The 24,477-nt window shown below is 40.0% G+C and overlaps 1 protein-coding gene across 1 annotated transcript in view; it reads right to left on the bottom strand.

Moving 5' to 3' along the window:
• The window catches only part of dnajb11 (DnaJ heat shock protein family (Hsp40) member B11), a 42,828-nt gene that overhangs the window by 3,054 nt on the left and 15,297 nt on the right, over positions 1-24,477 (bottom strand). The window contains exons 5-9 of the mRNA XM_063051889.1: positions 17,316-17,458; positions 16,838-16,920; positions 8,702-8,759; positions 4,828-4,939; positions 4,435-4,594 (exon numbers count right to left, since the gene is read on the bottom strand). Of these exons, the coding sequence (XP_062907959.1) occupies positions 4,435-4,594; positions 4,828-4,939; positions 8,702-8,759; positions 16,838-16,920; positions 17,316-17,458 (556 nt within the window). The remainder of the gene's footprint in view (positions 1-4,434; positions 4,595-4,827; positions 4,940-8,701; positions 8,760-16,837; positions 16,921-17,315; positions 17,459-24,477) is intronic.

The raw sequence follows: 24,477 nt of genomic DNA, 5'->3' as shown, positions 1-24,477 counted from the left end.
GTAAAGTGAGATGAGCAGGGGGCTAAGCACACAGCCCTGTGGTGCATCAGTGCTGATGGAGATTGTGGAGATGCTTTTGCCAATCCAAACTGACTGGGGTTTGCAAGTGAGGAAATCCAGGATCCAATTGCACAAGAGTGTTGAGGCCCAGGTCTTGGAGTTTACTAATTAGTTTTGAGTTGATGATGGTGTTAAATGTTGAGCTATAATTGATAAGAGCATCCCAATCTATGTATCTTTGCTGTCCAGATGTTCCAGAGTTGTGTGAAGAGCCAATGAGATGGCATCTGCTGTGGACCTACTGCTTCTGTTAATTTAAGGTATCATCATGAAGTCACACAAGGCTCTCAGGTGGGCAAGGATCAGAAATTCACCCACATTTCTCTACCAGAGTCGCCACTTTTTAAAAAAAATTACACAAGACCCCATATGTATGAAAAAGTCACGTTTGGATATTAATTTAAGTGGGTTCTGCTTGGGGTTGTAGGACAACAAGGTCTATTGTAAAAATCAAGAAATATAAGGCATAGAGAACTACAATATCTTCTCCCTACAAAAGCAAAGTATTTTTTTCCAGATAAATGTAATGTGAAGTACAATCACAAGCAAATTATGTTCATAAAGATTGTCATGAAAAGCAGAATGGTTATCATCCTTTATTGACAAACTCCCTATCCATTTCCACTCTGGCAGCTACAACACTGTCTTCCCAAAAAACCAGCAGAGTTTAACTCCAGACTTCTTTAAGATGGTATCCTAGTCCATAAGGCTCATTTATAGTGTGGAGGTTATAAGAGCAGGAAGCCTGCCTTAGAACATACTGCAAAAGGAAATTATAGACCAGTTAGCCTGACGCCAGTGGTTGGGAAGATGTTGGAGTCAATTGTTAAAGATGAAGTTATGGAGCACTTGGAGACACAGGATAAGATAGGACAAAGTCAGCATAGTTTCCTTAAGAGAAAATCCTGCCTGATGAACCTGTTGGAGTTCCTTGAGGAGATTACAAGTAGGATAGATAACGGGGATGCAGTGGATGTTGTATATTTAGACTTTCAGAAGGCTTTTGACAAGGTGCCACATGAGACTGCTTACCAGGTTAAGAGCCCATGGTATTACAGAAAAGTTACAACCATGGTTAGAGCATTGGCTGATTGGTAGGAGGCAGTGAGAGGAAATAAAAGGATTCTTTTCTGGATGGTTGCCAGTGACTAGTGGTGTTCCGCAGGGACTGGTGTTGGGACTGCTTCTTTTTATGCTGTATATCAATGATTGAGATGATGGAATAGATAATTTTGTTGCCAAGTTTGCAGATGATATAAAGATTGGTGGAGGGGCAGGTAGTGTTGAGGAAACGGGTAGGCTGCAGAAGGACTTAAGACAGATTAGGAGAATGGGCAAGAGAGTGGCAAATGAAATACAATGCTGAAAAACGCATGGTCATGCACTTGGTAGTAGAAATAAATGAGCAGACTATTTTCTAAATAGAGAGAAAATCCAAAATGCTGAGATGCAAAGAGACTTGGGGGTCTTGTATAGAACATCCTAAAGGTTAACTTGCAGGTACAATTGGTGGTGAGGAAGGCAAATGCAATGTTAGCTTTCATTTCAAGAGGTCTAGAATACAAGAGCAGGGATGTGATGTTGAGCCTTTATAGGGCACTGGTGAGACCTCACCTTGAGTATTGTGAACAGTTCTGGACTCTTCATCTAAGAAAATGTGTTGGCATCGGAGAGGGTTCACAGGGATGATACAGGGAATGTAAAAGTTATAATACGAAGAACGTTTGATAGCTCTGGGTCTGTATTTGCTGGAATTTAGAAGGATGAGAGGGGGATCTCAGTGAAAACTTTCAAATATTGGAAGGCCTGGACAAAGCAGATGTGGAAAGGATGTTTCCCATGGTGGAAGAGTCAAGGCCAAGCGGGCACAGCCTCAGGATGGAAGGGCGTCCATTTAATACAGATGCAAAGAAATTTCTTTAGCCAGAGGGGGTGATTTTGTGGAATTTATTACCATAGGCAGCTGTAGAGGTCAGGTTTTTGGGTGTATTTAAGGCAGAGCTTGACAGTTTCTTGATTGGACATGGCATCAAAAGTTACGGGGAGAAGGTCAGGGAGTGTGTCTGAGGAGGGGGGAAAAAAGTATCAGCCATGGTTGGTGGAGCAGACTCGAAGGGCCAAATGGCCTAATTCTGCTATGTCTTATGGTATTTAATAGTGAGTGGTATGGTGACACTGAGAAGCTTGTTATGTTTGAAGGGACAGTCCTGATGACTGAGTATTACAAAGGGGCCTGTATCACTATTTCACCTCTTTTCCTCTCAACTGCCAGCTTTCCTAAAAGCTGGTACCACCCTGTATTCCTGTTAAAAGTAAAATGGATGATTTGGTCCCAGTTCTCTGACATACCACCCAACCATTTTTGGAGCTAAAATTCAACCTGTACGAAGGGTAATTGATAAGTTTGTGGCCTAAGGTAGAAGGAGTCAATTTTAGAAAACTTCCTAGTACATTTATTTCTCAACATAGTTCCCTCCTACATTTACACACTTAGTCCAGTGGTTGTGGAGCATAAGGATTCCTTCTTTGTAGAAGTCGGCATCTTGGACCTCCAGGAAGTAGTCCACAGCAGGGGTGATTGATAAGTTTGTGGCCTAAGGTAGAAGGAGATGAGTTATACAGCTCTCGTTACATGCACATGCAGTTCAACTCTTTGAGTGCTTATGCAGAAAGTTTGTAACTCATCTCCTTCCACCTTAGGCCACAAACTTAACAATCACCCCTGCTGTGGACCATTTTCTGGAGGTCCAAGATGCTGACTTCTACAAAGAAGGGATCCGTATGCTCCACGACCGCTGGACTAAGTGTGTAAATGTAGGAGGGGACTACACTGGAAAAATAAATGTGCTAGGTTTTCTAAAACTGACTTCGCCTACCTTAGGCCACAAACTTATCAATCACCCCTCATATAAAGATACGTTTTTACAATTTTCTAACATTTTCAAAGGAATCCACTACTTACCTGAATTTCATCAACCACAACTTAGATTTGCTTTTTAAACATTCAAAATGAATGCAACTTAGAAAAAGTGACTGTAGAAACCATCAGGATTTTTATCAAGTAGAACAAACATCTGCTTCTCTAACATATTTCTTAGTACAACTAGTTGGTTCTCTGAATTAGACAGAAACTGAATTAGCTACATCATAATCTTAAACAGTGGACCATTTCCTTGTAGGATCTAATAGCTAATTGATGCCCTGACTGAGGAAATCAGAGTCCCAGAATACCCTTCTTCACCCAGGAGAAATGGAGAGGTATTACCACAAAGAACACAATGCTATCTGGCAGATTAGTGGCCATCAATGGTTATCAAGCTTATTATGGTTGTATAATCCAACTAACACTTAGCAGTGTGGAGGATCAGAGGGATCTTGAAGTCCGAGTCCACAGGACACTCAAAGCTGCTGTGCAGGTTGACTCTGTGAGGCGTATGGTGCATTGGCCTTCATTAATCGTGGGATTGAGTTTAGGGGCCGAGAGGTAATGTTGCAGCTATTTAGGACCCTGGTCAGACCCCACTTGGAGTACTGTGCTCAGTTCTGGTCGCCTCACTACAGGATGGATGCGAAAACCATAGAAAAGAGTGTAGAGGAGATTTACAAGGACGTTGCCTGGATTGGGGAGCATGCCTTATGAGAGAATAGGTTGAGTGAACTCAGCCTTTTCTCCTTGGAGCGACAGAGGATGAGAGGTGACCTAAAAGAGGTGTATAAGATGATGAGAGGCATTGATCACATGGATAGTCAAATGCTTTTTCCCAGGGCTGAAATGGCTAGCACGAGAGTTTTAAGGTGCTTGGAAGTAGGTACAGAGGAGATGTCAGGGGTAAGTTTTTTTATGCAGAGAGTGGTGAGTGCGTGGAATGGGCTGCCGTCGACAGTGGTGGAGGAGAATATGATAGGGTCTTTTAAGAGACTCCTGGATAGGTACATGGACCTTAGAAAAATAGAGGGCTATGGGTAACCCTAGGCAATTTCTAAGGTAAGGACATGTTCAGCACAGCATTGTGGGCTGAGGGGTATGTATAGTGATGTAGGTTTTCTATGTTTCTAACACGATCCAAAAGTCATATCAGATAGAAAATGGCCTTTCTGCTCCCCCCCCACCCCCAAGATTCACCCTTTGTGATAAATTTATAACAGAGTCACATGAAAAAGATAGCAATTTCTACAAAGGAGTAAAGCAAAGTTGATAAAGACTGGATAAAATTGACAAAGGTATTTTCTTTTCTAGTTGACAATAGTAAACTTACATGACTGCTGAGCAATTATCTAACAGATTATTACATCTGTTTTGAACATAACCAGAATCTAATAGTAGGAAATTGACCCGATACAGTACAGAAAGCAATTTAACAAATTAATACTTGCCTTCCTTCTGATCATCAGTAAGTTTTTCCTTGGGGAAATCCACATCAAAGGTTATTATTAGTGAACCCCTGATGTTGTTGTTGTCAAAATTTGGTAACCCCTCTCCTTTCTTCCATAGTTTTGCACCAGGTTTTGTAATCTTGTCTCTAACTATATGAACCTGAGAAAAGTAGATAAAATTAAAAACAATTTGCTACACAGGTAATGCTAAACTTCCAAATGCAAGATTAAAGTACAAATATTTTCTACTTTACAGAAAGCGAATTGTGAAAATTATTAGAATTACAATGGAATATACAAAATTCATTATGTTCTATAACTGTACCATCATCATTAAAGCCATAAACTCTACACTTAATAACAGAACTTGTAACAATGAATTCAAATTCTTACCTTGTGTCCATCCAAATGAGAAATATCCATTTCAAAACCTATCAGTGCTTCCACTAATGAAATTGTGACATTAGTATAGAGATCATCACCCCGTCTTTCAAATACTGGGTGCCTGAAGTAAAATAAAGTTACCAATGAGATTACACTAAACTGCAGAATTTCTTACTATTAAACTGTAATAAGCAGAACAATTTTGCCAATAGGTTTTGCATAGAACTTGCAGCACAGAACCAGAATCAGAGTCAGGTTTATTATCACCAGCAGGTGATACGAAATTTGTTAACTTAGCAGCAGCAGTTCAATGCAATACATAATCTAATAGAGAAAAAAATAAAATTAAGAAATAATAAACCAAGTAAATCAATTACAGTATATGTATATTGAATAGATTCAAAAAATGTGCAAAAAACAAATACTGTATATTAGAAAAGTGAAGTAGTGCCCATGGGTTCAATGCCCATTTAGGAATCAGATGGCAGAGGGGAAGAAGCTGTTCCTGAATCACTGAGTGTGGGCCTTCAGGCTTCTGTACCTCCTACCTGATGGTAACAGTGAGAAAAGGGCTTGCCCAGGGTGCTTAAGGTCCTTAATAACGGACGCTGCCTTTCTGAGACACCGCTCCTTGAAGATGTCCTGGGTACTTTGTAGGCTAGTACCCGAGATGGAGCTGACTGGATTTACAACCTTCTGCAGCATCTTTCAGTCCTGTGCAGTAGCCCCCTGCCCCCACCCCCCCACCAGACAGCAATGGAGCCTGTCAGAATGATCTCCACGGTACATCTATAGAGGTTTTTTGAGCGTATTTGTTGACATGCCAAATCTCTTCAAACTCCTAATGAAGTATAGCCGCTGTCCTGCCTTCTCTATAACTACATCGATATGTTGGGACCAGGTTAGATCCTCAGAGATCTTGACGCCCAGGAACTTAAGCTGCTCACTCTCTCCACTTCTGATCCCTCTATGAGGATCGGTATGCGTTCCTTTGTCTGACCCTTCCTGAAGTCCACAATCAGCTCTTTTGTCTTACTGATGTTGAGTGCCAGGTTGTTGCTGCGGCACTATTCCACGAGTTGGCATATCTCACTCCTGTACGCTCTCTCATCACCACCTGAGATTCTACCAACAATGGTTGTATTGTCAGCAAATTTATAGATGGTATTTGAGCTATTGCGTAGCCACACAGTCATGTGTATAGAGAGTAGAGCAGTGGGCTAAGCACATACCAAGATGTGCCAGTGTTGATCGTCAGCGAGGAGGATATGTTATCACCAATCCGCACAGATTGTGGTCTTCTGATTAGGAAGTTGAGGACACAATTGCAGAGAGAGATATAGAGGCCCAGGTTCTACAACTTCTCAATCAGGATTGTGGGAATAATGGTATTAAATGCTGAGCTATAGTTGATGAACAGCGTCCTGATGTAGGCGTTTGTGTTCTCCAGGTGATCTAAAGCCGTATGGAGAGCCATTGAGATTGCCGTTGACCTATTGTGGCGATAGGCAAATTGCAATGGGTCCAGGTCCTTGCTGAGGCAGGAGTTCAGTCTAGACATGACCAATCTCTCAAAGCATTTCAACACCAGGCAATAGTCATTAAGGCAGCTGACATTATTCTTCTTAGGCACTGGTATAATTTTTGAAGCAAGTGGGAACTTCTGCCCGTAGCAGAGAGAAGTTGAAAGTGTCCTTGAATACTCCCACTAGTTGGCTGGCACAGGTTTGCAGAGTCTTACCAGGTACTCCATCGGGATCTTCTGCCCTCTGAGGGTTCACTCTCTTTAAAGACAGCCTAACATCAGGCTTTGAGACAGAGATCACAGGGTCATCAGGTGCAGCAGGGATCTTCACAGCTGTACTTGTATTCTCCCTTTCAAAGCATGCATAGAAGGCGTTGAGTTCATCTGGTAGTGAAGCATCGCTGCCATTCATGCTATGGTGTTTCGCTTTGTAGGAAGTAATGTCTTGCAAACCCTGCCAGAGTTGCCGTGCATCTGACGTCACTTCCAATCTTGCTCGAAATTGTCTCTTCGCCCTTGAAATTGCCCTCCGCAAATCATACCTGGTTTTCTGGTACAGCCCTGGGCTGCCAGACTTGAATGACACAGATCTAGCCTTCAGTAGACGACGTACCTGGCTCATCCCTGGCTTTTGGTTTGGGAATGTACAATAAGTCTTTGTGGGCACACACTCATCCACACAGGTTTTAATGAAGTCAGTAACAACTGCAGCATACTCATCCAGGTTCGAAGATGAATCCCTGAATACAGTCCAGTCCAGTCCATCGATTCAAAGCAGTCCTGTAGGCGCTCCTGTGCTTCCTTCGTCCATACCTTCTTGGTCCTCACTACTGGTGTTGCAGTCTTCAGTCCCTGCCGATATTCAGGGTGTAGAAGTACAGCCAGGTGATCCAGACTTCCCGAAGTGAGGGCGTGGAACAGCACGGTAGGCATTCTTGATGGTGGTGTAACAATGGTCCAGTGTGTTATTTCCTCTGGTATTGCAAGTGATCTGTTGATGGCAATTGCTTAGGATGCCACTTAACTGCTAGATATTCCGGGTTTGGTGAGCAGAATTGGGACGGCACAGATACATTTGTGCACCAAGAACAGTTGATCATGAGGCATACTCCTCCACTGCTGCTTTTGGGAGACTCTATAGATCTATCCTGACAGTGTGTAGTAAACCCGTTGATCTGAATCGCTGCATCTGGTACAGAAGGGGTTAACCATGATTCCGTGAAACAAAGGACACACACAGTCCTAATATCCCTCTGATTCAGCACCCTAGCTCTGAGATCATCAATTGTATTCACCAGAGCCTGCACATTTGCCAGCAAAAGAGTAGGTATAGGGAGTTTAAAACCCTGTTTCCTTAAACACACTTGTAACCCTGCTCTGCACCCGCGCTTCCTCCAAGGTATCCTACATGGGCGCTTCCAACCACAACTGGTGTTGTTTCCATCAGTTTTAAGCAGCAAAAGCTCATTTAAGTTCAATAAGACATCTTTGTTGACTGTACTCACCTTGGAAGCAGTTGTGCTTTGTAGCTGTATCAGGTTGAAACGGGAATATTTAATCCCGTTAAATGAGATATCAGATCTCAAAATTTTTTTTTAAATGTGTGGAGGTTAGCCAATTTGTTATGGGCTTTGCTGGCTTAAACAAACTAGTTATTACTATAGCATAGAGTTTTAGGATTTACTCAACTAATTTCGAGAAACGTTCCTCCGCAATTACTTCCTAGTCCACTTTAATGCATAATTATTCATATACAAATGAATTAAAATCATGCAGCATAGACTACTCAGCTCATTGGCTGTTGGTTCCTTGATGCACTTCAATAATCATACCTGCCCAAACGTGCAATACCTCTAACTATATGAAAATCACTCAATTTAAAACACTGTATCTCTTCATAACCTTTGCCCCGAAGGGAGCAATCCCAACTTCTCTAGTCTCTCCACATAACTCAAGTAAACCTCCTCTACGCTATTTAAAAACAGATATTTATACAATGTTGTACTCAGAAAGGAACATTTATCCAGCAAAAACCCAAGTAGTGATATACGTTTACTACAATTTTTCTTTAGAAAGTTGCCTTTGTAAATAGAAGAGTCCCATTTGTTTTATTTTACAAAGTAGCCCAAACAACTTGCTCTGCTATCTAACATCTGAAAATATATACAAATATGACTAAGTTTCCATTTATTCTTGCATTCAATTTAGAACTACACCATTTATATTGCCTCTACCATCAGACTGATCTTGGTTTTATGGAGAGTCCAACACTCCATTCAACCTTCTTGACTAATAAAATTCAATACTCCTTATATTTGGATGAAACAAAGGAAATCCACCAGCTCAGTCAGTACTCACTTTAAAACCTTAATTTTGAATTTAAGATCACCAGGCTCTCCATCTATATGTGGTTCACCTATATGGAAAAGAGAATGTACAACTTCATTTATGCACAATAAAGTTGGCAGCTTTAATTATTATTCATCAAATTTACAATAGCAAAAAAGATGAATTGTGTTTTAACATTTATAAATACATCCATCCATTTTGAAAATTTTGATGCAATTATGTACCAACTCATTTCAGTACTGACACTCAACTGAGTTGATGTGATGAATTCAAGCTTAATAGAAGTGCCATATACCACATTTCAGATAAGACAACGTTTGGTGTAATGTGCTTTTTCAGATGGATTCAAACAATCTCGCAGCATTGTTCCACTAAGGGAAAGCAAACTCGTCTTCATCCCAATCAATGCCACTAAAATAGGCCATCAATAACATCTATAAAACTAAAACAACTCTAGACTCCAGAAATTCAGAAATAAAAACCATAAGACATAGAAGCAGAATTAGGCCATTTGACCCATTGAGTCTGCTCTGCCATTCAATCATGGCTGATCCTTTTTTCCCTCCTTAGCCCCACTCCCCGGCCTTCTCCCTGTAACCTTTGATGCCATGTCCAATCAAGAACTTGTCAAGCTCTGCCTTAAATGTAAAACACTGGAAGTACTTGGTAGGTCATTCAACATAGAAGAAAAAAAAATCAGAATTAGAGCTAATGTTTCAGGTTAACAACCTTACATCTTTTTTATGACACTGCAATTTAATGGTTTCAATTATAAGCAAACTGGGTACTAGTTACCTATATTGAAAAAAGAGAGGCCCATTTAATAATTGTCTGTGTACTCTTTAGAACACCATGGTACTGAAGAGTTGGAACCCTTTCCTTTATAATCTTTTTATTGATTTTCAAATGTACAGATATAAAAGTATTAATACAGAGAGATTAGGATTACATTGTTAATAATTGACATACGCAAATAATAACTACAGATAATACAAGTATATTCGACTTCCCAAACTCTTAGTATGATTGAACATGGTAGAGAAAAAAAAAAGAAAAAAATATCAAAAAAAATCCCAAAGTAAAAAAAAACCTAAACTGAACCAAAAAAAGACTAAGCTAAACAAAACAAATCAAGGCTAGGCTGATATTTTACATCGAATACATCATCACTATCATTAACTCTGCCCTCCATCCATATATCCTAGGTTAATAAAAAAGATTCGGAAAAGGTCAGACTACATCATATGAAAATATTGAATAAATGGCCTCCAAGTTTCTTCGAATTTAACCAAAGGATCAAAAGTAGCACTTCTGATTTTTTCTAGATTCAAACATGATATAGTTTGGGAAAACCACTGAAATGTGGTAGGGGGACTTTTCTCTTTCCAATTCAATAGAATGGATCTTCTCGCCATTAATGTAACAAATGCAATCATCCGACGGGCTGAAGAGGATAGAGAACTATGTTCCATCATTGGTAAACCAAAAATTGCAGTAATAGGATGAAGTTGCAAATCAATATGCAAAACTGTTGAAATGATATCAAAAATATCTTTCCAATATTTTTTCAAAAGAGGGCAAGACCAGAACATATGAGTCAAAGAAGCTACTTCAGAATGACATCTGTCAGAAACAGGATTTATATGAGAGTAAAAGCGAGCTAGTTTATCTTTAGACATGTGGGCCCTGTGCACCACCTTAGATTGTATCAACGTATGTTTAGCACATACAGAAGAAAAACTAACTAATTGAAAAATGTTCTCCCATTTCTTTATAGATAATTGAAGTTGAAGTTCCCTTTCCCATTCATTCCTAATTTTATCGGATATGTCTGGCTGTATTTTCATAATTATGTCATAAATAATTGCTATTAAACCCTTCTGATAAGGATTTAAACCTAAAATTTTTTTCTGTGATATCAGTTGAATGTGAAGTCAGAAAGGTAGGAGGCATAGTATTTTAAAAGTTTCTTATTTGTAAATATCTTTAAAAAAAAAAATGGGATCTGGGCAAATTATATTTATTGGACAACTGTTCAAAAGACATGAAACAGTTATCGGAGAATAAATCACAAAAACATATTATGCCTTCATTTTCCATATCAAAAAGGCTTGATCCATAACAGAGGGTTGGAAAAAAAATTAGACATAATAGGACCTGATAAAATAAATTTGTTCAAACCAAAAAATTACAAAATTGAAACCATATTCGTACAGTGTATTTAATTATTGGGCTAGCCATTTGTTTATTCAATTTAGAGAGCAAAGGGAAGCGAAGATACTAAAATAGAAACCAGTAAGAACCCTTGTACAGAATTACATTCAAGGTTTACCCAATGTGGACTTGGAATTATATCCTAATCTTACGTCCAAAATATTAAATATTGAATATTAATTGCCCAATAATAAAATCTTAAATTCAGCAGTGCCAAACCACCATCTTTTTTAGGGGACTTCTGTAAGTATTTTTTACTTAACCTGGGATTTTTATTCTGCCATATACGAGAGGAAATTTTAGAATCAACAGTATCAAAAACGGATTTAGGAATGAAAATTGGTATCGCTTGAAATAGATATAAAAATTTTGGAGGACTTCCGGGTCAGCAAGGGAATGGCAGCGTAAGGAAAAGGTCTCTCGACAAAAAAGAAGGTAAACTGCCCCAAAATCGAATTTAGACAAATACTTAATATTGCATAACTATATTAATAAAAGGGGCAAGGATGATGTCTAAGAACAAGATTAAAAAGTCTGCTCCGAAGGCTGATAAACATAAAGGCGACGGGCCTAGCTCCCCCACGGCAAGCCAGGACGGAGATAATGAGGGGGAATCGGTGACTCTGTCTTTGATTCTCGGAGAGATTCGCGAGTTCCGACAAGATAACAGCAAACAGCTGGAAGATATTAAAGGAGAAATAGTAAAAACTAACTCGCGGATAGATGAAGCCGAAGCGAGGATTGTTGGAATTGAAGAGAAGCTACAAAACGCCGAGAAAGTGATAGCAGAAATGCTGAAGCTGCAAGACCAACTCCAGTGGAAACTAATAGATCAAGAAGGCCGCTCGAGAAGGGAAAATGTGAGGATCTACGGAGTTCCCGAAGGAACCGAAGGTAAACCCGGATTGATGATTCCCTTCATAGAGAAGCTGCTTAGAGAGAACCTTGATATACCGGCCGCAAAAGACCTACAGATAGAAAGGGCTCACCGCGCGTTGGCACCACAGCCTCCGGCAGGCGCCCAGCCCAGATCGATTCTGATCCGATTTCTCAGTTACAGAACGAAGGAAGAGGTGCTTAAAAGAGCATGGCAAAAGAAAGGTTTCATGTGGAACAACTACAAAATCAGTTTAGACCATGACTACGCACCGGGGATTCTTGCCAGACGGAAGGAATATACGGAAACACTGAGAGTCCTGAAGGAAAACAACATCAGATTCCAGACCCTGTATCCAGCTCGGCTGAGAGTCTCTTACGACGAAGGGACAAAAACTTACGCTACAGTGGAGGAGGCAACGTTGGACCTGGCGGACCGGGGACTACCTATTAAAGTTATCACCCAACCGGAGTCGCTACTGGAGAGGATTCGGCAGAAGTCGTGGCAGTTAGTGGGGCGAGGACGCTCCACTCGAACCAGAGTGTCAAACTACAAGGAAAAGCTGCAAATATTCAGACGCGAATGTACAGAGAATACAGATTAATTAAGAGAAATGACTGAAAAGAGTAAATCGGACTTAAAGGTAAAATGAAAACTGGTAACTGAAAATAAACTAGGCGGAATAACTTGAATGATAGCAATTTGGTCGAGACATAAATAGGAGAAAATTCTCTATGATTATTCAAACTGCTGAGGGCCCTCTAACACAGGGTGAAGATAGAGGTTATCCCTCTGAACTGAGGCGGGTCGGTGCTCAGGCCTCACTGTGGGAAGTCGGGAAAAATTTTCAAATGTTATACGTTCAGAAATGTCTAGGGTGTGGTTATATGTCTTGGTTTACTGTTGAGAAGGGATTGCTTACTGTTTGGTTAGAAAAGGAGAGTGTTTTTTTTCTACTAGAGAAAAATGCAAACTGAATTGGTAAAAATAATTTCCTATAATGTTAATGGGGTTTTGAATCCAATTAAAAGAAATAAGATTATGTCTAAATTGAAAAAAGAGAGGGCACAAATAGCTTTCCTCCAGGAAACACATATGAGCCAATCTGAACATGGAAAATTAAAAAGAATGGGCTTTAAGCATGTATTTTATTCATCATATAAATTGAGTCACAAAAGAGGGGTAGCTACTTTAATATCAAGTACTCTTAATTATGAACATATTTCAGAGACTAGAGACAAAGAAGGACAGTTTGTAAAAATCACAGGAAGAATAGAAGGTACAGAAATAACATTGCTGAATGTTTATGCTCCTCCAGGTAGTGAATGGTCATTTTATAGACACATTTTTGACCTAATGGTCAGTTCTCAAGGGGTAGTAATTTATGGAGGGGATTTTAATATTAGATTAAATCCTGTATTAAATTCTTCAAGAATAGTTACTCAGAATAAACCTCTGACTCGGAAAATAATTCATTGATGGAGGAGTTGGGAATTATAGATGTCTGGAGGGAATTACACCCTACTAGTAAAGATTATACACATTACTCTTTCCCTCATTCAGCCTATTCAAGGATAGACTATTTCTTTATCTTTAATACAGATAGACTCAGGATAAAAAACTGTAATATTGCAACAATTGATCTGTCGGATCATAGCCCAGTCTCTCTGTCTCTAATCCTGGAAAGGAAAATGAGGAAAACACTATGGAAGCTAAACTCACATATACTCAATAACCCAAAAGTAATGGAGAGATTAAGGGGAGAAATCAAAGAATATCTAGACCTTAATGACACGGGAGAAACATCACCAGTGATCTTATGGGATACATTGAAAGCTGTACTGAGAGGGAAAATTATTTCCATTACCACTCACATGAAAAAAATCAATGCATAAAAATTAGCAGACCTTCAAGGAAAATTAAAACAACTTCAAGTTGTAGATAGCAACAAAAGTAATTCAAATCGAAAACAGGAAATTAGGAAATTGCAAAGTGAAATTGACGATATTTATACGTTGGAAACTCAAAGAAATTTTCTTTACCTGAGACAAAAGAATTATGAAGTAGGAGGTAAATCAGCTAGATTATTAGCATATAAATTAAGAAAACAACAAGCAGACAATACAATTCATAAAATAAAGAATCCAAAGACAAAGCTTGTGGAGAGTACAATAGGGAAAATTCAAGAGAGTTTTGAAACATATTATCGAGAGCTGCACTCCCAACCCCGGGCCCCCAATGAGCCCTATATAGACAGTGTATTGAATTTTTTAGATCTACCTAAACTTACAAATTTACAAAATGAAAGTTTATTAGAACCAGTAACTGTCAAAGAACTGAACGTGGCCATCTCTAGGTTAAAGGCTGGAAAGTCCCCGGGTTCTGATGGGTTTACCTCAGAGTGGTACATGTCCCTGAAGACACAGTTAGCCCCATTACTACTTAACACCTTTAATTGGATCTTGCAGAGAGGAGAAACTCCACCTTCCTGGAGAGAAGCGATTATTTCAGTTATTCCTAAAGAGGGTAAAGATAAACTAGAATGTGGCAATTATCGGCCAATTAGTGTTCTTAATTTAGATTACAAACTATTTACATCTATATTAGCGCGCAGATTGGAAAAGCTTTTACCTGGCCTAATCCATTTAGACCAGACTGGATTTATTCAACAAAGACAAACACAGGACAACATAAGGAGAACTCTGCACATATTAGAACAGGTTAATAAGAACGAGACAGAGACAATGGTAGTAGGATTGGACGCTGAGAAAGCTTTTGATTCAGTTAGTTGGGCATTCCTATACAGAGTGTTAGGAAGATTCGGCTTTCAAGAAAGGTTTATTAAAGTAATTCAGACTCTATATGACAGCCCTACAGCCCGAATTAAGATAAATGGGGACCTCTCTGACTCCTTCATCTTAGAGAGAGGCACTAGACAGGGATGCCCAATTTCTCCTCTCCTTTTTGCGCTATATATTGAACCACTTGCCCAACTAATAAGTCAGAGCAAAATCGTAAAAGGTATCAAGGTGGCAGGGATTGAACAGAAAGTGGCGTTATTCGCAGATGATGTTTTGGTCTATCTGAGTGAACCAGAAAAATCATTTATAGGATTGTTTACACTGTTGGATGACTTTGGGAAAATATCAGGTTATAAAATAAATGTAAAGAAAACGCAGGTTATGTCCCTAAATTATACACCATCCAAAAAATTGCAGGATACATACGATCTTAAGTGGGAAGCTAAATCATTAAAATATTTAGGAACAACCCTGCCGAAGGATCTTTCAACACTGTCACAGGTAAATTATGGGCCATTAATCTCAGAGATAAAAGCAGATATGCATAGATGGAATCTTATCCCCTTTTTAAGTTTAAATTCAAGGATAAATACTATAAAAATGAATATTCTTCCTCGGTTATTATATCTTTTCCGTACTTTACCAGTGGAGGTGGATGATAATCAATTCAGGGAATGGGACAAATGGATTTCCCGCTTCCTTTGGCAAGGAAGGAAACCTAGAATTCGATATAACACCTTACAGTTAGGGAAGGAAGGAGGAGGTATGGTTCTTCCTTGCCTGAGAAATTATTTTTATGCCTCACAGATAACCCCTCTGTTATATTGGTGTAATAGGGAATATAAGGCTAGATGGAAGGAAATAGAATTTGGATTAGTTGACAGTTTTCCTCTTCAGGCCTCAATAGCTGACAAAGGATTGATGGCCCAGTTGGAAAAATTTAATAATGCTTGGATAAATCTTACATTAAAAGTATGGCAGAAGGTGGTTAATTCATGTGGAATTAATAACATGTTAAAACTCTTTAGATGGTGTGCATATGATAACGAATTCCTTCCCAACAGAGGAGATAAAAGATTTGAGCTATGGATAAAGAAAGGTCTTACAACCTACCTCTCATTTATAGATAAAAGAGTATTACAAAGTTTCCAAATCCTGCAGGACAAACATGGCCTGGAACATAATGACTTTTTTAGGTACCTTCAAATACGAAACTATGTTAACCAGAGTTGTAGATATACAGACCTATCAACAGTAGAATTAGAATTTTTCAAGATTCTGAATTCGGCTTGCAGTTCAATACCTAGTAAATCAGTTTCTCGCCTATATAATGCACTCTCCCATGCTAAAAATGTAAATACACTGTATATTAAAGAGAAGTGGGAGAAAGAAGCGGGGTTGGTACTTTCAGAGGAGGCCTGGGGGAAAATCTGCAGCTTTCAATGGTCCTCGACTAATTCTTTGACTTGGAGGGAACATTGTTGGAAAAACATTAAGATACTTCAAGACCCCATATCAGGAAAAATATAAAGATACAAATGTGATGTGTTGAAGAAGGTGCGGCTCCAAGGAGGCAAATCATTTTCATATTTTCTGGGATTAATGAAAGCACAAAATTAAGGAAAGCACAACAGCAGAAGAGAATTGGTAACCTAGGAGGAAACTGAAATGTTTTTATATATTTAAAATGTGAATATCAAACTCGTTGCATGGACGAGTTGAGCCCCTCCACATTGTATTAATCTATGACTAATGATAATCATGCATCTAATCAATTATAGTAAAACCTATTTGCTTACTAATGTTCTTCATCCAATCTAACTGATATGCATTTCCAGTCTTACAATGTGATTTGACACTTCACTGCCTTAAAAAAGATGGCTCAGCGCATTACTCAGAAGAGAAATTGTGGATGTCATCTGGTGAATGAAATATGTAGCAGTACAAAGTCCTCAATTATATACAAATAAGAGATTTACATATTCAGCTAGTCAAACAGCACAATGCACTTGTTAGCCTCTCCCTTTGAAGTGAAGTGATCGGAAAACAGACAATAAGATTTCTTCCAGTGAATTAAATGCAGACACAACCAAGTTATTGTATCTCCTATCATTTTCAAAGAAAGAAAGAATACTTGTCAGCATGAACTAACCTATAACTTTGAAAGGTACGTGCAAGTTACAAATCCAAAGAACTTTCCATGTAGCCTTCTGTTGATAATGAATGAAGCCAAAATATGGTACATGATCATACCTTCTCCAATGAAAGGGTATTCCATTCCATCTCTAACTCCAGGCTCTATCTCCACCTCAAGTGTTCTCTCTTCATTGACAAGCCTAAAATTTAAATTAAAAATTATTCATTCCATTGTTTGCTATCAAGACTCAGGATATGCGATTACACCTTCCCCATAAAGTTTATCAAATGGTATCTAAAATATGTGGGTTGCGCTCCCACTTCCAAAAAAAACATTTTATAACAACCATCACTAAACCCTTCAGGACCAAATTTAATATATTTTGATATGAAAATTTTCACATGATCATATGACCCAATGTACAGAAGAGAGACAGGTGTAGAACAGCAATGGCCCTAATAATTCAATCCAAACTCCAGGAGCATCAATGTTACTTTTGCTCGAAACAGGTTTCATGAAGTTTGCCATCTTCTTTTGAACTGGCCCTGCATTCTTCTCAATGTGAGTGTATGAAGTATTAAGACTAATACTTACTTTACATTGGGACACTCATCACAAACCATCTCCTGGGTCATTTGAAATCTTCCAGGACCCAACTGTGTTGTTCTCATTTCTTGTCTACAATTGCACTTCCTCTTTCCTGGAGCCTGCTTTGCCACTGGCTTGTTTCGTACAACCTGTAAAATACACAATATTTCAGATTCATCTAAATATCAGTGATTTACAACACTGCATATATTAACACATAGAACTGTTTTCTCTGAAAGTACTAATCATCGTCTAAATTAGGGGTCGCCAACCTGTCGATCGCGATCCACCGATCTTTGAAACTTTCCCAGCAGATCCCAAAGAAAAATCAAAAATAAATACAGGTGCCCCGGCTTTTCTAACGTTCGCTTTACGAAACCTCACTGTTACGAAAGACCTACATTAGTACCCTGTTTTTGCTTTCAGAAGGTGTTTTCACTGTTACGAAAAAAAAGCAGCACGCAGGGAAAATCAGCGCGCAAAAAAAATCAGGTGCGATTAAAGGCAGCTCGCCGTGCGCCCCGAGCAGCCGCACTCCCCAGATTTGGAATGGCATTGCTTAAACACATGACTGTAAGCAGCCGTTTGCAAGATGAGTTCTACGGTGTTGGAAAAGCCTAAAAGAGCTCGTAAGGGTGTTACACGTAGTGTAAAACTAGACATAATTAAGCGTTTTGATCGTGGTGAACGAAGTAAGGACAAAGTGAGTTTGGCTTGTGGAAGCTGACGAAGATGATGTTGAAGAGGTTTTGGCATCCCATGACCAAGAACTGATAGATGAAGAGCTGATGCAATTGGAAGAGGAAAGGCTAACAATTGAAACCGAATGCAGTAGCGAACAGACTGAAAGTGACTGCGTGAGATTTTCGTTGCAATGATAAAGCAAGACTTTAATTTTGAAAGGGTACGTAGGTTTAGGGGATATTTGCAGGATGGTTTGAGTCCTTATAAAGAACTATGATAGAAAAATGTGCGAGGCTCAGCAGTCAAGCAAGCCTTCTACATCAGCCACAGCAGACGACGAACCTCGACCTTCAACATCGAAGCAGGCAGTCATAGAAGATGAGCTGCCTGCTCTAATGGAAACAGACGACGAGATGACACCCCAGTGTCCCACCACCCCGTGATTCGCGGAGAATGCAGCGGTAGCCAGGAGGCACGCAGCACATCTTTAAGAAAAAAGCCCAAATAAACATGCTAATTAATTAAGTGCCGCCCGACACATAATTAATTAGCATATTTATTTCAGCTTTTTTCTTAAAGATGTGCTGTGGGCCTCCCGGCTACCACTGTACCCTTGCGTGCTTCGCGGCAATGTATCGGTCGGCAGTCCGGAGGGTGGGGGCCACTGCACCACCCAACCTGTGACGACTCAGTCTAATATACCATCATCAGTGTGCTCGGCACTGAACCAATTCCGGTAAGTGATACTACACTGTACATACATTATTTCTACTTTATATAGGCTGTGTATTTTTACGTGTTATTTGGTATGATTTGGCAGCTTCATAGCTTAAAGATTACTGGAGAGCGCTTGCGTGAGATTTTCGCTACGGAGAACAGTTCAGTAATGATTGTGGAAAAGTATTTCTACTTTATATAGGCAGTGTATTTATCATATCATTCCTGCTTTTACTTTATGTTACTGTTATTTTAGGTTTTGTGTTATTTGGCATGATTTGGTAGGTTACTTTTGGGTCTGCGAACGCTCACAAAATTTTCCCATATAAATAAATGGTAATTGCTTCTTCGCTTTACGACATTTCGGCTTATGAACAGTTTCATAGGAACGCTCTACCTTCGGATGGCGGGGGAAACCTGTACACAAATATTGTTGTAATGTGAGCATTATAAAAGTAAGTAGTACTAATTAGGATAATGGTAATATAGCAATATTTTCACTAAAAAGCTGTTTGTAAAGAGACACACATCAAAGTTGCTGGTGAACGCAGCAGGCCAGGCAGCATCTCTAGGAAGAGGTACAGTCGACGTTTCAGGCTGAGACCCTTCGTCAGGAGTCCTGACGAAGGGTCTCAGCCTGAAACGTCGACTGTACCTCTTCCTAGAGATGCTGCCTGGCCTGCTGCATTCAGCAGCAACTTTGATGTGTGTTGCTTGAATTTCCAGCATCTGCAGAATTCCTGTTGTTTGTAAAGAGAGATGGTTTCCGGGTTGCGGGGGTTTAGTTCTGTTCTTTCTGCTCAGTGCGCATGTGTGTAGTTCTCCCGCCATGCACCGCGTTTTCAGCGTAGCCTGTGCTGCATCAAAGTGACCAATCAGATTAGATAAGAGTACAGACTGTCGCAAACATCAATATACGGCTGTGGTCCCCAACCTCCGGGCCACGAAGCATGCAGGGGTGCAGCAGTAGTCGGGATGCACACAGCACATCTTTAAGAAAAAAAAGCCGAAATTAACAAACTAATTAATTAGGTGCCGCCTGGCACGTAAATGTCGGCCCAGATCAAAGGCAACGCAATTGGCAATCGCTCATGATATCCTGATAGCATAGCGGAGGCTCCACGAAAGAAGGCGAAAACATACAAATTCCATCCAGAATGGGAAGAGGGGTTTCTATTCATCTTGGTGAAAGACAAGTGTGTATGTATGTTGTGCCACCAAACACAAGCACTGACTAAAAGAGGGAATCTGGAGCGGTACCGCAACACCAACCACCAGGAATTTAAAGACACCTACCCCCCAAAGAGCACAATTCATGCCAGGAAAGTTGAGCTGAAATCGGAGTTGAAGGCCCAGCAATCGTTTTCCACAAAGCATGCTGCTCAAAATAAGGCTGCTATTGAAACATCATTTCGTGTAAGTCACCTTTTGGCTAAACACAAGAAGCCTTTTACAGATGGTGATTTATTCAAGGAAGCAATGGTCATTACCGCAGAGACTGTTTTTAATGACTTTAAAAACAAAAATGGCATCACAACTGCAATACGTAATATACTGCTTGGCCCTGCAACAGTGACAAGGAGGGTAGTCACCGTCAGAGGACGTGAATATTTTTCACTACAGTTTGATGAATCCCTGGATGTAATGCAAACAGCTCAGCTTGTTGTATTTGTCAGAATGGCTTCCCAGGACTTTACAACAAAGGAGGACTTCCTCACTCTTTTGCAAGTAAAGGAAAGAACGAGAGGTGAGGACATTTACAATGAATTTTAAAAAATATGTCCGTGAAAATGACATCCCCATTCATAAACTGGTGGCAATTACTACTGATGGGACCGAGCAATGTGCGGTGTGCGCGTTGGTTTTATAGCACTAAAAGTCAGTGCCTACTTTGGGTCAACATATCTATATGAAATTCCATTTTCACAGATGAAATTTATTAAATCTAAGTACAGGAGCTGACTTACTGACAGACACCCCACTAGGGTTGCCAACTTTCTCACTCCCAAATAATGGACAAAAGTAGCAGTCAAATCCCGGGACATTTGTGTTTACCCCAAGAAAGACTACCATGACCATGAAGCTTTGCGCGGGCACCTGTGTGCGCATGCGTGTAGTGCTGATTTTTTTCTACAAATCGGCCTTGGCTTAATCTTCCCAACTACACTGTGCATACATTATTGCTATCTTATATAGACTGTATTTATCATATCATTCCTGCTTTTACTATATGTTAGTGTTATTTTAGGTTTTGTGTTATTTAGCATGATTTGGTAGGTTACTTCTTTGGGTCTGGGAACGCTCAAAATTTTTTTCCGTATAAATTAATGGTAATTGCTTCTTCGACATAAAGCATTTCGGCACGAAAAGTATCATAGGAACGTTCTACCTTAGCGGGGGGAATACGGGACAGTTGGCAACCCTACATCTCACAGACTGTCTCAGACTGACTGTCTGCAGATGTGAGCCAAATTTCAGGGAACTAGCAGAAAGTATTCAGCCCCAGTCATCACAGTGAGTGAAACAGCCAATTTTTATTCATTTATTTTTCGTGTTGAAATAAAATTAAATAATGAAACTTAGAATTATTGTAATATTCTTATATTCTTAAAGAAAGACAGCTATGGCCTGTTTGATATGCTAGTTAATGTTTTCTTGTTTGAATTAATTTGAAAGTTTGACAAAAGTATGTTGTGTAATTCAAATACAATTCGCCCAAATAAACGGCCTCAAATTGGAAGTACAATCTGAGCTGTTTTTTCTCTAAACGATTTAGTAGGTAGATCTTGTCTTTCACTGAGGTCGAGGTAGGGGATCTTGGGCTAAAAAAGGTTGGTGACCACTAGTCTAAATCATGACATTGCTATAGAAAATTGGTATAAAGCTCCTCTTGCTGCTCAATAGATAAGTGAACCACAGTGGTGCGAGAAAGTTTGTGAACCCTGTACAATTTTTTCTATTTCTGCATAAATACGACCTAAAATGTGATCAAATCGTCATGCAAGTCCTAAAACTAGATAAAGAGACCCATTAAATAACACAAAAACATTATACTTATTTAATTATTGACAAAAATGATCGAATATTAGATGTATTTGCTGGAATGAATACATGAACCTTTGCTTTCAGTAATGGGCGTGACCCCCTTGTACAGCAATAACTTCAACCAAACTTTTCCGGTAACTGTTGATCAGTCCTGAACATTGGCTTGAAGGAATTTTCAGCCATTCCTCCTTACAAAACTGCTTCAACTCTGGGTGGGCTTCCTTGCATGAACTGCTTGCTTCAGGTCCTCCCACAAAATTTCTATAGGATTAAAGTCAGGACTTTGACTCGGTGATGTTAAAACACAAAATTTCTTCTTCTTAAACCATTCTGTTTTTGATTTACGCAATCATGAGGTGGAACGCAGCAGCTATAGAAAGAAGTACAGTCCATGTTTCGGGTCGAGACCCTTCGTCAGGACTAAATGAAAGAAGAGATAGTAAGAGATTTGAAAGTGAGAGGGGGAGGGGGAGATCCGAAATGATAGGAGAAGACAGGAGGGGGAGGGATGAAGCTAAGAGCTGGACAGTTGATTGGTAAAAGGGATACAGAGTTAGAGCAGGGGGAGGATTATGGACAGGAGACCTAGGGAGAAAGAAAGGGGGAGGGGAGCCCAAAGGAAGATGGAGAGCAGGGCAGGCAAGGAGTGATTGTGACAGGGACACATTTTAATTCCACGTCCCATTCTGATATGTCAATCCATGGCCTCCTCTACTGTCAAGATGAAGCTAGACTCAGGTTGGAAGAACAACACCTTATATTCCATCTGGGTACCCTCCAACCTGATGGCATGAACATTGATTTCTCTAACTTCTGTTAATGCCCCTCCTCCCCTTCTTACCCCATCCCTTATTTATTTTTATTTCCACCCCCTTTTTTTTCTCCTGTCTCTCTCACATTCAATCACTCCTTGCCTGCTCTCCATCTTCCTCCGGGCTCCCCTCCCCCTTTCTTTCTCCCTAGGCCTCCTGTCCCATGATCCTCCCCCTTCTCCAACTCTGTATCCCTTTTGCCAATCAACTTTCCAGCTCTTAGCTTCATCCCTCCCCCTCCTGCCTTCTCCTATCATTTCAGATGTCCCCCTCCCACTTCCAAATCTCTTACCATCTCTTCTTTCAGTTAGTCCTGACGAAGGTTCTTGGCCCGAAACGTTGACTGTACTTCTTCCTATAGATGCTGCTTGGCCTGCTGCGTTTCACCAGCATTGTGTGTGTGTTGCTGTTGTTGATTTACTCTTGTCTTTCAGATCATTGTCTTATTGCATTATCCAACTTCTATTAAGCTCCAGGTGACAGACTGCTTACCTTACATTCTCCTATAAAATGTCTTGACAATTTTGAATTCACTGTTCCCTCAACGATTGCAAGCTGTCCAGGCCCTGAGGCAGCAAAGCAGCCCCGTACAATGATGCTCCTTCCACCATGCTTCACAATTGGGATGAGGTTTTTGTGTTGGTGTGCAATGCTCTTTTCCTTCCAAACATAGCAATGTGCATTTGTGCAAAAAGTTCAACTTTTATCTCATCTGTCCACAGAACATTGTCTCAGAAACAGTGTAGAACATCCAGGTGGTCTTTCGAAAACTTGAGACATACAGTAATTTTTTTTTGGAGGGCAGTGGTTTCCTCTGCGATGTCCTTCCATGAACACCATTCTTGTTCAGCGTTTTTCTTATAGTGGACACATGAATAGAGACTTCAGCAAGTTCTAGAGATTTCTGCAGGTCTTTTGCTGTTACCCTTGGGTTCTTTCTCACCTCCCTCAGCATTGCACTTTGTGCTCTTGGATGTGATCTCTGCAGGACGCCCACTCCCAGGGAGAGTAGCAACAGTACCAAGTTTCTTCCAGTTGTAAACAATTTCTCTTACGGAAGACTGATGAGCACTCAGGTCTTTGGAAATGCTTTTGTAGCTTCTTCCAGCCTCACACATTTCTACAAATTCCTCTAAGGTCCTCTGAAAGTTGTTTTGATTGAGGCATGGTGTACATAAACTATTTTTTCTTGAGAAGAGCAGGCTCTGTCAGTAACCTGATTTTGTGTGCCTTTTTTTTTTATACACAACAACCTGGCTCACATTTTTACTAGGTTGTTGGTATTTCATTTTGGCAGTTCTGTAAAAGCAATCTGTTCTGATTTCAGCCTGTTTGGGTTATTGTTGAAGATAAGGGATGCTGAAGAATGTGTGTCATTCAATTAGGAAGGTTGGTCTTGGGTTTTTTTTCTGTTTGGCGGCAGATAAAGAGAGAAGACACTGGAGAGAACCGGTCGTAGGATTCAAGCTGGTCGGAGACCGTGATTCAATGGAGCCAGGCGGCAAAATCGACTGAGGATTGGTGAATATGAATTTTTGGAAGAGTTGAGCTCCAACTTGTGAACATTTGACTGTGTAGTTATAATAGGCCCTTTGGTTTTTTTTTCTTTCTTTTCTTTACTAACCCTTCAGTCAAGTTCAAGTTAAGATTCATAATAATTCCTTCAATCGTATGCAGTGTGCTGCCTACTGTTTCTTGGCACTGAATTGTAAACAAGTAGCAAATTACACAGCATCCACACAAATCGGGGCTTAGGGTGGAACAGCTTTCTCAATCTCATGGGTTTGGCGGGACTGGAATCTGTATTCTCTAGATGTACACAGCCAAGGAAACCAGCAGGGTTTCAATAGGACAGGGCACCTCTACAACCCACACCTCCAATCTCATCTCATTGACTGGAACACCTAACT

This window comes from Mobula hypostoma, chromosome 6 (genome assembly GCF_963921235.1).
Source record: "Mobula hypostoma chromosome 6, sMobHyp1.1, whole genome shotgun sequence".
NCBI lineage: Eukaryota > Metazoa > Chordata > Chondrichthyes > Myliobatiformes > Myliobatidae > Mobula > Mobula hypostoma.
The sequence above is the reverse complement of the archived record's forward strand: the minus strand, read 5'-3'. Positions and strand labels throughout refer to the sequence as shown.